Genomic DNA, 13,224 nt, shown 5'->3' with positions numbered 1-13,224 from the left:
GCCAAACATATAAAGTAACCAAAAACTGCAGATGCTGAAAGTCTGAAACAAAAAAAATTGCTGTGAAAACTCAGCAGGTCTGGCAGCATCTGTGGACAGAAAACGTAGTTCATGTTTCAGGTTTAGTGACCATTCTTCAGAACAGTTCTGAAAAAGGGTCACTGGACCCGAAACATTAATTGTGCTTTCTCTCCACAGGAGCTGCCAGATCTGCTGAGTTTACCCCAAATAAGCAAATTCACTCGAATGGTGAGTTTATACATATCGCCAAGAGATGAAGAACCATGTCAAAAACACAACACAGTAATCAAAACACTTCAGAAACCAAAATCAAAACTTCATGAACATGGACTTTTCTTTGTAAAAAAAATGGGCTGTCACTAGAGTGATAGAGATAAGGTGGGGGGGGAAAAAAAAACTTGAAATGGACTGAAGATGTCAAGCGGCATTTAAACACCTCTTATGTAATTTGATAAGCAATTCAACCAATGACTACCCAACTGAGGGATCCTGCCAGAATCGGGATGCAGCTTCAATATCAGCTGAAAAAAAACAGCTCCAAGTTGACTTGCATTTTAACACGAACATCAAGGAGCCAGGAATATGTTCATATAGACTCTTTTCAAAATCAGTAACCAAAGAATTTGGGATAATCATCCAAATAATACTCTGCGAATTGTGGAAAATAGACACATATTACTCAGGCTCTTCCCCTTGCATTCATTAGGACAAATGGCAAGTTTCAAACAATCCCAACAAATTATACTGCAGGAGAGAAAGGTTTACTGATCGATTGGCATGTCAACCATGATTGGCCGAGGATTTTCTATAAAGAATAAAACAGGGAAATACAAGCTCCTCACATTTCCACGTAATTCCAAATAGGTGCAGTACTTGAACATATTCCTTTTAATAATAGAAAATCAGACATAAGGATTAATATTTATACTTGCTAGAAGCAACATATAATTGAGACAATGGGCCCAACTGATTATTTTAAATTGAATGCCAATGTGATGATTAGAACACTCAGGGTTATTTGGTAAGTACAGCCGAATCACAGAAGAACATCTAACAGGAGACATTTCAACATCTATTTTTCTCTTATTGTATAAATCATTGAGATTATTTGAGATTTGACATTGCTGAATTTGTACTGATAGAGCTTACTGGTTTCTACTCCAGCAACATGTCTCCCTTTTCTTCAGCAATTACCTTGTACAAGCAATTTTTTGGTTGTTTACAATACAAGCACCTCCTTGCTGAAGAAAGATTCCTTGCTTGGATCTGCACCTGTTCCCACACTCTCTTGAAGTTGCTAATTCTTTCTGGTATACAGACAGACAATGGCTGCTTTTGTAGATATCACCCAAAGTGGCAATTCTTCACATTTGAGTTTAAACTCAACTATCTTTGGTTGATCACTTGACAGCACAAATCTGCATCAGGCGGCCTAATTTGTCTTGCTGACACATAGCACTGAAGTTCTTTGATGGAGATGATTGCAGGATGTTGCAGTCACATTTCATCAGGGGCCAATGAATGACAGCCATTTTCTTCACCAGTGAAGAAGTATGGATGATTATTTCCTTGCCTATCATGCTCACAGACTGAAAATTTGGCCTGGGACTTGTTGAGCTACTGGCAAGTACACCCAGTAATGCATTTATCCATTAAGTCTTTGAGGGAGCTAGAAAGTCAGAATTGACAATCTTTTTCAAAAGATATTATAACTGAATGGAAATCCCTAGAGTACTTACATTCTGTTTTACACCCTTTATCCCAATTGTGCATTTTCAGTTTGTTTTGATAAATCAGTTGTTTTCTGATTAATTAGGCCAAACCTTCCAGTGACAATAATTTATTTAATAACTTCAATGAAAAATACAGACCAGCTATAAAGGATACTTTTACATAGTTGACCATCAACTTCTTGACGTTATGAGACCATGAGGAATCACGGTTGCAAACCTTGTGATGTACAAAATTGGGAGGAGAGATGTTAATACCAAGACGGGTTTACATGGAGTTGTACATCATCCAAAATTGAATTCAGAAGTTTCCCAACAGTCCAGGCATGATGACCATCAGAGGACTTCAATGATATCTGTCAGCTGGACAAATTAGGCCACCTGATGCAGACGTGTGCTGTCTAGAGATCAACCAAATCTGATTCTGTTCAGCCAGTTGTCTCCTTGCCGATTGGCAGGCATTTATAAAGTCATATGATTAGGTAATGCAGCCGTAGGGTAAGCAGAGATTCCACACAGTTCTCAAAACATTCACAGCTTTCTATGTGAATGAGTTTTGTAATAACGATAACCCGTGTAGATATGAACTTATGACTAATGAATATACAATTCTGAATATGGGATTTGAGGGTTAAGTTAATAAAACTTAGTATCTTGCACACCTCTTTTTTAAAAAAATGATCATATTTCATGAAATGGTGACAAATGTTGACAATTATAAATGTATTGACATTCTATCTTGACTATTTCTCAAATCGTGATAACCTGGACTACACGTGATTGCATGTTTTGGATACTGAACTACATGGTAATATAATTTATAAGAAAACTTACCAGAATTGGAAGCTGCACTGGTTAAGTAGTGTTCCTTGCCAATCGCTGCTTCACTTTTCTTCACCAGCAATCAGTTCCTCCCAACACTTCACTCAAACACTTGTGAAGATTTTCCATAAACCTTTATTAAATGCTCACTTTGAAGATCAAGGAGTTGACTATCTGTATTGTTGTTTATACCTCTTGATTTGAATTAACGTAATTTGATCTACTTTCACTGGGTAAAAAACAATTTTTCCTTTTTATTCCATCTATTACTCGTGTATAGAAGCTTCTCTCTCACATAATATGGTTGCACATTTGTTGTCCCAGGTGCTTTCCAACATTTACCCTTGATGAGGATCAATTTCTTACTTTGGTGGGTCAGTCGTAGTCATTGAGTTCCTAAATTATTTCATTAAATGTCCAATGCATATCTGACATTAAAGTGAGTAAAAAAAAAGTCTTGAATAAGAATAGGCCATTTATCCCATTAGTTTTTGATACTAGTCCTCTAAATCTCTCTATACACCATCTAGCGTCCACTTTGTATCTTTCTAATGTTTGCCTTGAATATAAATGGTAATTATGATTAAGTAATGTGTTTGCTTTGTGCTGATAGTTTGGTGCTAGCTATACTTGATCAGTACTTCCTTACCATCTTGACAAGCTTAACACCAAAAGGACCAGGAAGAGCCCAACCAAAATATTTAGGAAAGCTGCTCATATTCTCATTTGACAAATTATAATGCATAATTGAAATATCTGGATTTGGGAATCTTGTTGACTATAAGCATAGCCTTGAACACCACAAGAGGGTTGTGTGATGTAAATCCCTCAGATCAGAGCCACAGCAATAAAGATGCTAGTGCCAAAGGCCTCACAATAGATCGGTGTACAAATGTACTACCCATTGTACAGCTAACCAACGTAGGTCTTCTAATTCCAAGATTTAGTTCTTTTCTTATATTGATTTAGATGATTTCAGCTGGCATGACCATAAGGATTCTAAAGGAGTGCCATTAAACTAGGCACAGTGAGAAATTAGCCAGATTTCATGCTTCCCATTCACATTTGGTGACACTGCTGGAATGTTCACAAAGTGTATTTGAATGCTGGGCAACGACTAGATTGGGGTTGGTTATGATGAGATCCTTAATGTAAAAAGCCTGCTAGTAGTGTCAAAATTCACACATAAAGATTACATATTTGCATCAGGTACCAGATAATTCAGGAGCCCATATAACACAGGGTAGTATGAAGTCAGCACCTTCAGAAGGAAACTGGGCACTGAATTTGTTTCCTGAAAGGTACTTACTGGTAGAGGTCAGTGGGGAAAAGGGACTGGAATGATAAAAGGTTCTCTGAAAGGACAGTCAAAGAACAACTGTGGCGCAGTTCTGTGATGGCTAAAGCGTGCATAAACTGCTTCCATTAATTACAATATTCAGTCCACAGAATGTCACATTTCTAATAATTTTGGCAGCTGATCGCCAAATACAATCAAAGCTGTTCAAACCCAATCTTAGCGCAATGGACTCCAGGTCTGAAAGTAATGCCCATCCATGATTATCATGTTGGATTTTCCCCGCTGGTCTTTTCTCTTTTTGAAATGGTCAAAACCTAGAAGCCTGAAAGCACTTGCTATGATTGTGAAAAGCCTGCAGTCCAGAACTGGTTGAGAGGTAGTATAGTGGGTGGTAACTATGATGAAACTTCCTTCAAAACTTTAATGACCTTAATAAATAATTAAGGCCTAAGACACACAAATAAGTGGAAAAAAAAATCGATGATTTTATAAGAAACAGATTTTTAGGCATCCTGTTTCCAGTTTAGAAATTGGACTGGACAGCTCATAAACTGGACTGTCCAATATAAAACAAAGCTGGTGGTAATCTTAGCCAGCATGAGCTAGTAAACTGGCAGCGAGCTTCAGCACTCCACTAGAGCTTTGTCCCAGCCCCAATTCCTAACATTTCTGCACCAGGCCTTTAATTAAGACACAGAAGCAGCAACTGGAAAAAAGGTAATGGATTCAATGGATTCCAAATGTTGGAGATGAAATGAACATGAAAGCAGTCCTATATATTTCTTTAACCCTGAATTTCATTGACAGGAAAAATTGTGGATAAGTCAGAGACAGAGCACAAAGGATGACAAAATGAACAAGAAACAGGAAAAGCAATTGCAGAAAGCCAAATATTGGTAAAACACTATAGACGCCAAGGAAATTAAGTTAAATTGCCACTTGCGATTTTGTTTTCCTCCCCCCCAGTCTGATTACAGATACAGCAAAAAAAAGGCTTTGTCTCACTGATGTCACTGCTCCCCAGCCTAAATTTCATTCCAGGAATTTTTTTTCTTTAAAAATGCAATTGTATTGCAACAATAAATCTATTTGTCTGTCTTCACACATCAATCTGAATGCAAAAGCATGTTAGTGGGTGAACTGCAGAATTTGGCAGGTTGAAAGGGGAGATCTGCAGCTTTAAATGAAATCACAAAAGGGTCTGGAATAATTCCAGCAATGATGTAAACAAGCAAATCTCTCCCAGAGCTCCCCCTGCCCTGGATGAACACACACTGCGGGCAAGGCTGAAAGAGAAAAACAACTTTGATTGGCATCGATGTTGGCCAAATGCTTTCTTTATAGCAAGACAAAAAAGATGTAAAAGGAGTGAAATAAAATCGGAAAGATGATGCAAACCGGTTGCATTTTAATGGTTTCATATTGGCCGACTGCATTACAACAGGGATCGTACCTCCTGAACTAAAATGGAATTGGAACATTTAAAATAAGCAACACATTAGACATGTTTGCTATCTCCGAGCAGTAGTTAACACTTCGATGCGGTGGAATTTGCAGTGCTGTAATTTTAGAATGACTATTTTTACATTTTGGAATCACACTAATTGGTGAAATGCAATCGAGGAAAGATTCTGCAAATTTATAATAATCAATACCGACTGGAAGGTGGGGGCGGTTGGAAGAGGTGAGGGAGGAAAAAACAGTTACAATACCTTGTTAAGAAAATAATTTTCTTGCAAAGTTTCCAATCTCCTGCAACAAAGCTTCTTCTCATAATTCAGTGGAATTACCGACTCAGAGAAAATGCAACATTTTTTTTCACTGTATCGTCGCGATTGAAATTCACAAACACGACTTTTTGTTTTTTTTAAAAAAAGGGGAGGGGAGGTAGGAAGGTAATAAGAAACACTGCATTAGGAGGAAGACAAATGTTTAACTTGGGAATTAAGGAGGAAGAAAAGAAAAATAACGTAAATGCAACTGGACGAAACAAGTTTCAATGAAGCTCTCTGCAAGTCGCCGGACTAGGCAGTGCAAATGAAAGATTTGCAAAAACGGACGAGATTAAAAAAATACATAAAATAGATCAGACTGGAATGTGAGGGGTGGCTACTGGCCAGCCTGTCACTGACCCTAATCTGAAAGATATTGAGTTATTTGAATGTACAGGGGACTGCTGTTGGTTATTTCTCTCTCTGTCTCCTCTATTCCTTTTGTTCACATTTTTTTTGCAGGGTTACCTGTCTGGAGATCCTCTGACAGCGGTTTAAATATTCCCCCGCTGCCATGTTCTCTGGGTTCCTGTCGTTTTCTTCACTGATGCTGATGATCATTTTCTTTGCATTGAGCTTTTTCTGTCCTCCCGATGTTGCTGATCTCTCTCTCTCCTTCTTTCCTTCCTTTCTCCCTCTCTCCCTCCCTCTGGCTGCAGACGGGGCTTTGTCCCGCAAAGCCGGTCTCTTCCTCCCCAACAAGTCAGGACACAATCTCCTTGGCGGGGGGGGGGTGAAGGAGGGAAGGAAGGCGGAACCGAGCTGTCACTCAAGGTGGCCCCTCAGCCAATCGCTTGCCGCTTCCACCAACCGTGGGTGCGGCCTGGCCGAGCTGGCCCCGCCCAGCGCAACCAATCAGAGCTTGCCCAGCCCCGCGCGCGTCACCGCTGACCAATCAGAGGGATCCGCCTCTGTATCCAAGAGGAAGGCGGAACGTCGTCCAATGGGCGCGCAGGCAGCTGGAGACCGGTGGCCCAATCAGCGAAGGGGGTTTCATGAGAATCGAATGGTTGCGATCAAGTTGCAGCAGGATCGAGGGGGAAAAGAGAGAAAAAGAAACATATTTATCACGGGAGGGGGGTGAAGCCTTACTGTAGCAACTCTCGATACGCCAAGTTGCAACAAGAGGCAGAACCTGCTCTGAAACGTAGTTTGCGAAGCTTACTTGTTAGCCGATGCATGACTAAATGATGCAACAAAGAACTGCTGCAAAAAATAAATTGGTGTGTTAAGCATCCCAGCAATTTTGAAGTGCATGTTTGACAGAAAGACTTGCATTTGCAGAGCACCTCTCACATAGAGTCTTAGCAGGGTAAAAAGGCCCTTCGACTGATCATGTCCATAGGGGTCATCGAGTATAAGAGCATGAGATAAGAGTAGTCGGACATTCAGCCCTTCGAGCCTGCACGTCCATCCAATAGGATCATGTCTGATCCAACTCTCCCCACTTAGACTTTTCTGCCCTTTCCCATACCTCTGGATTTCCCTTCTGATCAATAATCCTTCTTAGACTTAAATATACATAAGAATTAGGGGGTGGCACAGTGGCCCAGTGGTTAGCACTGCTGCTTTACAGCACCAGGGACCTGGGTTCAATTCCATCCTTGAGTGACTGTGTGGAGTTTGCACATTCTCCCTGTGTCTGTGTGGGTTTCCTTTAGGTGCTCCAATTTCCTCCTGCAGGCTAGGTGGAGTGGCCATCTTAAATTGCCCATAGAATTCAGAGATGTGTAGATTCAGTGAGTTAAATTGGGGGTGTGATGCACTCAAGGTCCAATGTGGACTAGTTGGGCTGAATGGCCTGTTTCCACACTCTAGGGATTCTATGATCTATGAACTATATCCCCACCACACTCTGTGACAAGGAGGTCCAAAGATTCACAGCTCTTCAGGAGAAGAAATTATTCTTCATCTCAGTCTTAAATTGGCACCCCTTTATTCTCAGACTATACTGTCTGGTTCTAGACTCTCCAATGAGAGCAAACATCACATTTACCTTGTCAAACCGCATGAAAATCCTTTCCATATCTTTTAATGAGTTGACCTCTCTGCTAAATTCCAATGAGTGGAGCTCCAACATGTTTAATCTTTCTTTCCTCATAATACAATATCTTCATACCATAGATCATCCTGGTGAATATTGTCTGATCTGCCTCCCATGAAATAATATATTTTTTAAAATGGGGTACCAAAATTGCTCCAGATTTGGTCTCACCAGCATCTTATTCAGTTGCAGTAAGATTTTGCTACTCTTATACTTCATCACCCTTGAAATAAGGGCCAACATTCCATTAGGTTTCCTGATTAGCTGGTGCACCTGTGTGCTAGCGTTTTATGTTTTGTGCACAAGTCCTCCCATGTCCCTTTATATTGCAGCTTTCTGCATTATTTCTGCATTTAAATAATACTGTTCTGTTGTTCTATCTTCCAAAATAAGCAACTTCTCATTATCCCACATTATCCAAGTCCATTTGCTAACTTTTTGCCCACTTACTTAAATTATCAGTATCTTTCTGGTTGCATCCCTCTTGCAATGTGCCTTTCCACCTATTTCATTTCACCTGCAAATTTTGCCAAAGTACATTTGCATCCTTCCTCCAAGCCATTAATATTTACTATCAACAGTTGCTATTCCAGCTCTGATCACATTAGAATCTCACAGGTCACAGATTGCCAACATGGAAAGGAACACTTTATTCCTATTCAGAACCAAAAATTGCTGGAGAAACTCAGCAGGTCTGGCAGTATCTGTAGAGAAAAAGCAGAGTTAACATTTTAGCTAAACAGAGCTCTTCTTCAGAACTAATGAACGGTCACTGAACTTGAAATATTAACTCTGCTTTCTCTCCACAGACAATGTCAGAACTCCTTCTGATTTTGTTTCAGATTTCCACCATCCGCAGTTCTTTATTTTAGCCTTCTTACCATTCTCTGTTTCCTGCCCATGAGCCAATTCCCTATCCACTATTAATATAACACCTCTGACACTGTGAGCTCTTATGACATAAACTTTTGTGAAGTATCTTGTTGAACACCTTGTAGAAGTGTGAATACACCACATCTACTGGTTCTCCTCTATCCAGTCGGGTTAGGATTTCCTCAAAAACCTCTAATAAATTAGTTGGACATGTTTTCACTTTCATGAAGACATGCTGTCTCTGCTTCATTAGATTATGATTTTCTGAATGTTCTGTTATTACTTCTTTGATAATTGATTCCAACACTTTTCCAGCAATAAATGTTGGGCTAATTGGCCTGTACTTACATGCTTTTCTGCCTCCCTCTGATTTTGAATAGGGGTGACACATTGGTAGATTTCCAATCATTTGGTACAAATCTTCTAGCATCTTCCTATTCTAATAACATTTTCCAGCACTGTGCATGTGCTAGGGCATTTCAAGTGCTCATCTGAATACTTAGTGTCTTGAGAGTTTCCGCTGCTACTGCTCTTTTAGGCAGAATTTCAGGTATTCATCATCAACATAGTGAAAACAAAATCCTCAAATCCTTGCTAAATCTCCTTCCCATTTACCATAAATCTATACTTCCAAAGAACATTGAGCATAAGACCGCAAGATATAGGTGCAGAATTAGGCCATTCAGCCCATTGAGACCATTCAGCCTTTCAATCATGGATGATGTGTTTCTCTACCACATTTTCCTGCTTTCTCTCCATAATCTTTGATTCCTTGTCTTTGTCTTGAAGACGGAATCTAAAAGGGGAGTAATTTCTCCCTGACTACCCTTTCTATGCACCACATAACTCTATGCAACTTGATTGGGCCTCACCTCAGCATTCTTGGCTGTAAGGAAAACAACCCCAGCCTATTTAGAGATAGTAGGAACTGCTGATGCTGGAGTCTGAGATAACAAGGTGTAGAACTGGATGAACACGGCAGGCCAAGCAGCATCAGAGGAGCAGGAAAGCTGACATTTCGGGTCTGGGCCCTTCTTCAGAAAATTTAATATCTCTTCACAGCCATATTTCTCAACGTACAGGCAACATTCTGGTGAATCTCCTCTGCATTCTTGCGAGTGCAATTGCATCCTCTGTGGCCTAACTAAAGTTAGACACAACTTCATCATGATTTCCTTGCTCTTGTATTCAATGCTTTGACGAGGCAAGGATCTCACATACTTTCTTAACTACCCTAACTACTCTGCTGTCTTCAAGGATATATTTTGATATGCACCACAAATTTTATTGGATGCTCAGTGCATTCTAGGGTCTACCATTCAATGTTTACTCCCTTGTCTTGTTAGTCCTCCCATAACACATCACCTCACAATTTTCAGGATTAACTTAAATTTGCCACATCTCAGCCCATCTGACCATCCTATCTGTATCATTCTGCAGTATAAAGCTGTCCTCCTTGCAATTTACCACAGCACCAACTTTTGTGTCACCTGCAAATTTACCGACTGTTAAGGAGAGTTGGGTTAAGGGGTGCATTTTCAAGATGGCAAGCTACAATTAGAGGGGTGTCACAGGGATCAGTGTTGAGGTCACAATTATTTACATTAATATTAATGATTTGGATAAGGAAAGTGAATGAATGATAACTAAGTTTGTAGGTGACACAAAATAATGTGTTAAGGCAATTGGTGAGGATGATACAGTCAGTAGAGGGACTTGGACAGGCTAAGCAAGTCGGCAAAGGCTTGGCAGAAGATGTATAATGTAGGAAAATGTGAGATTATGCACTTTGACAAGAAGAATAAAGGAGCTGAATATGACTTAAATTGAGAAAGTCTGCAGAAAGCTATAGAACAGGGATTTGGGATTCCTCATGCATGAAACATGGAAAGCAAGCATTCAAGTTCAGTGGGTAATAGGAAGTGTAAATGGACTGTCACCCTTTATTTCAAAGAGAATTGAGTATAATAGTAGGGAGGCCTTGTTACAACAATGCAAGACACTCATCAGACCAGAGCTAGAAGACTGTAAACAGTTTTGGAACCCTTAAGTAGGGAAAGATATATTAACATTGGAGGCAGCCCAGAGAAAGGCTGATACCAGTTGTGGACGAACCCACTTGTGAGGAGAGATTGAGTAGATTGAGTCTGTACTCATTGGAATTTAGAAGATGGAGAGGTGACCTTATTGAAACACTCAAGATACTTAAGGGGCTTGACAAGTAGATTCAAATAGCTTGTTTCCTCTTGTGGGAAGCTAAGATCAGAGGGCACAATCTCAGAGTAAGGGACTGCACATTTAGTATAGAACTGAGGAGGAACTTCTTCTCAGAGGGTAGTGAATCTGCGGAATATTTTATTGCAGAGGACTGTCAAGGCTGGGTCATTGAATACATTCAAGGCTGACATAGATTTTTAATCATTAAGATGATCAAGGGTTACGGGAAAAAGGCTGGACAGTAGAGTTGAGCTCACTGAATGGCGGTGGAGATTTGATGTGTTGAGTGGCCCACTGTGCTTCTATGTCTCATGATTTTGCATCTCCTACATTCATGTCTAGATCAATTTTTATACACAACATACAGCCAGAGGCCCAAACCCTGTGGTCACTGAAAGTATTGGACACAGGCTTCCAGGTACAAAAACACCATTTGACCATCACCTTCTGCTTTCTGTCATTAAGCCAATTTTCGATGCAATTTGCTAAATTGTTCTGGATTCCATGAGCTACTTAACTGCTATGTATTAAATAAGCTGCCAAAGGCCTTACCGAAGTCTATGTCAAACATTCCAGATCGATGGTCATGGGATCAATCACATCTTCCTGAGGCAGCAATGCTGAAAGACTGAAAGGCAGTCCTTCTGCACTGCACTGAGGCATCAGCAGAGGTGTACGTGCAAGCCTCCTGAGTGAAACTTGAATCCACAACATTCTGACTCAGAGCATGAACGTGATCATCTTGCTACAACTCGCACTGTGGCGGCATTAGTTTAGGATAGGGATGGGTTAACTGTGTTTATACAATTGAATGGCAGATATAATTAAAATGGATCATGAGAAATGGTCAAAACACCAGGGCATTAAGCCCAGATTGTAAGAAGTCAGCACCCTCAGGAGAAATGAAAAGGGAGGAGCAAAAAAATTAACAACAAAAAAATTACCTTGGTAAAAATTACAATGGAAGTGGAAGTCAGCGGAGGTTTATAATGGAGAGAGATAATAGGAACCGCAGATGCTGGAGAATCTGAGATAACAAGGTGTGGAGCTGGATAAACACAGCAGGTCAAGCAGCATCTTAGGAGCAGGAAAGCTGACGTTTTGGGCCTAGACTCTTTTGCTGCTTGGCCTGCTGTGTTCATCCAGCTCCACACCTTGTTGTCTATGGAGGATTTTAATGATGGCTGAGCCAGCAGCTTGCATTTTATGCTCATGCCTGAAGTCAAGATTACCTTTATGACATTATTTGGATACAACTTAATTAAGGCAGAAACTAGTTAGTCAGTCTTATGAAGAAACAGATAACTTCAGATGCAATTAATCCATTTGAAATATTGTGTTTCTCATTTGGCAAGCAAATGTGACAATCACCTTGAACACAAGAAGATCCCATAAACTGCAATGAGACAAAGGACCAGTTAATCTGTTTTTAAGTTAAGGGGCAAATTCTCACCACAAGAATGTCTGCTTGTTCCATAATGACAATGGTGTCATCTTTCACACCTGCACGAACCATTGGCACAGCCAGGATTAGGAATTGGCATTTCATGTAAAGAACACAACCTCTCACACTGAAAAACTCCCTCAATGCTGCACTGGGGTGTCAACCCAGATTACATGCTTGACTTCTGCCTGGAGTGGACTTAAAACCATATCCTCTGAGTCAGAGCTAGCAGTGCTACAAAATGAGGCATGTTGTTTTGCTAACGTTTTAGCTGTAAACCTTTATCAAAACCAGCAGTCAGGCTGCAGAGGCCCCTGAGATGGGGTTGACAAGTGCAAGCCTGGGCATGTCCAATAAAGTAAAAAGTGAAAGGGTTAGTAAATTCAGATATACTGTCTACTTTAAAAGATTCAGCTTTGTAAAATATATTGTTTAAAATTTCCAAAGAATTGTAAACTGTAAAAAGTAAACTTTCCAACAAGGACTGGACATGCAGGCAATTGAAAGGCAACAGCGTTGGAAAAGTAGTCAGAAATAGCTCAAGAGCGGCTGGACAAAGATCACAAAGAACAATGGGATTATTCCAGTAGGAAAATGTAGGAGATAATGAAGGTTTGACATCGCTGAAATCAATGTTTAATACATAGTGTTAAGCAATAGACTTAATAGACCAAATACTTAAAGCATATAAAGGTTAAAATTAGACAGTAGGCTAATCAACACTTCTAAAGGGACAACAAATTTGTGAACCATTCGTCATAAATGGGTCAAAAAGACTTCATTGCTTTTCTATACGATATTAGACTTTCTGCCTCCCCTTTCTCCTACATAAATAAAAATCACTGAATCCATTAAAGTGAGAAATGTAAGGTTGCTGATATTTATCTCTTATGTTTTTATGCTTTCCCTTTTGAGTCTAATGCCACATTCTTTCATTTGTTCAGTTCTTTTGCTATTCTTTTTCTACCTGTCCTCTTCAGTCATGCAAACCTTCAGCTATC

General features: G+C 39.9%; 1 protein-coding gene across 2 annotated transcripts in view; it reads right to left on the bottom strand.

Annotated features, from left to right (window-relative positions):
* LOC125458720 (sestrin-1-like) overlaps window positions 1-6,363 on the bottom strand; it is a 52,525-nt gene extending 46,162 nt beyond the window's left edge. The window contains exon 1 of one of the 2 annotated variants that reach the window (XM_048544234.2): window positions 6,114-6,363. In XM_048544234.2, coding sequence (XP_048400191.1) covers window positions 6,114-6,206 — 93 coding nt within the window. In that variant the 5' untranslated portion in view covers window positions 6,207-6,363. Of the gene's footprint in view, window positions 1-5,585; window positions 5,701-6,113 lie in introns of those variants that run through there. The other variant, XM_059651367.1, reaches the window with a different exon arrangement.
* Between the last annotated feature and the right edge of the window lie 6,861 nt (window positions 6,364-13,224).

This window comes from Stegostoma tigrinum, chromosome 15, assembly GCF_030684315.1.
Source record: "Stegostoma tigrinum isolate sSteTig4 chromosome 15, sSteTig4.hap1, whole genome shotgun sequence".
In the NCBI taxonomy this organism is placed as follows: domain Eukaryota; kingdom Metazoa; phylum Chordata; class Chondrichthyes; order Orectolobiformes; family Stegostomatidae; genus Stegostoma; species Stegostoma tigrinum.
This window is presented reverse-complemented; position numbering and strand designations above follow the sequence as displayed.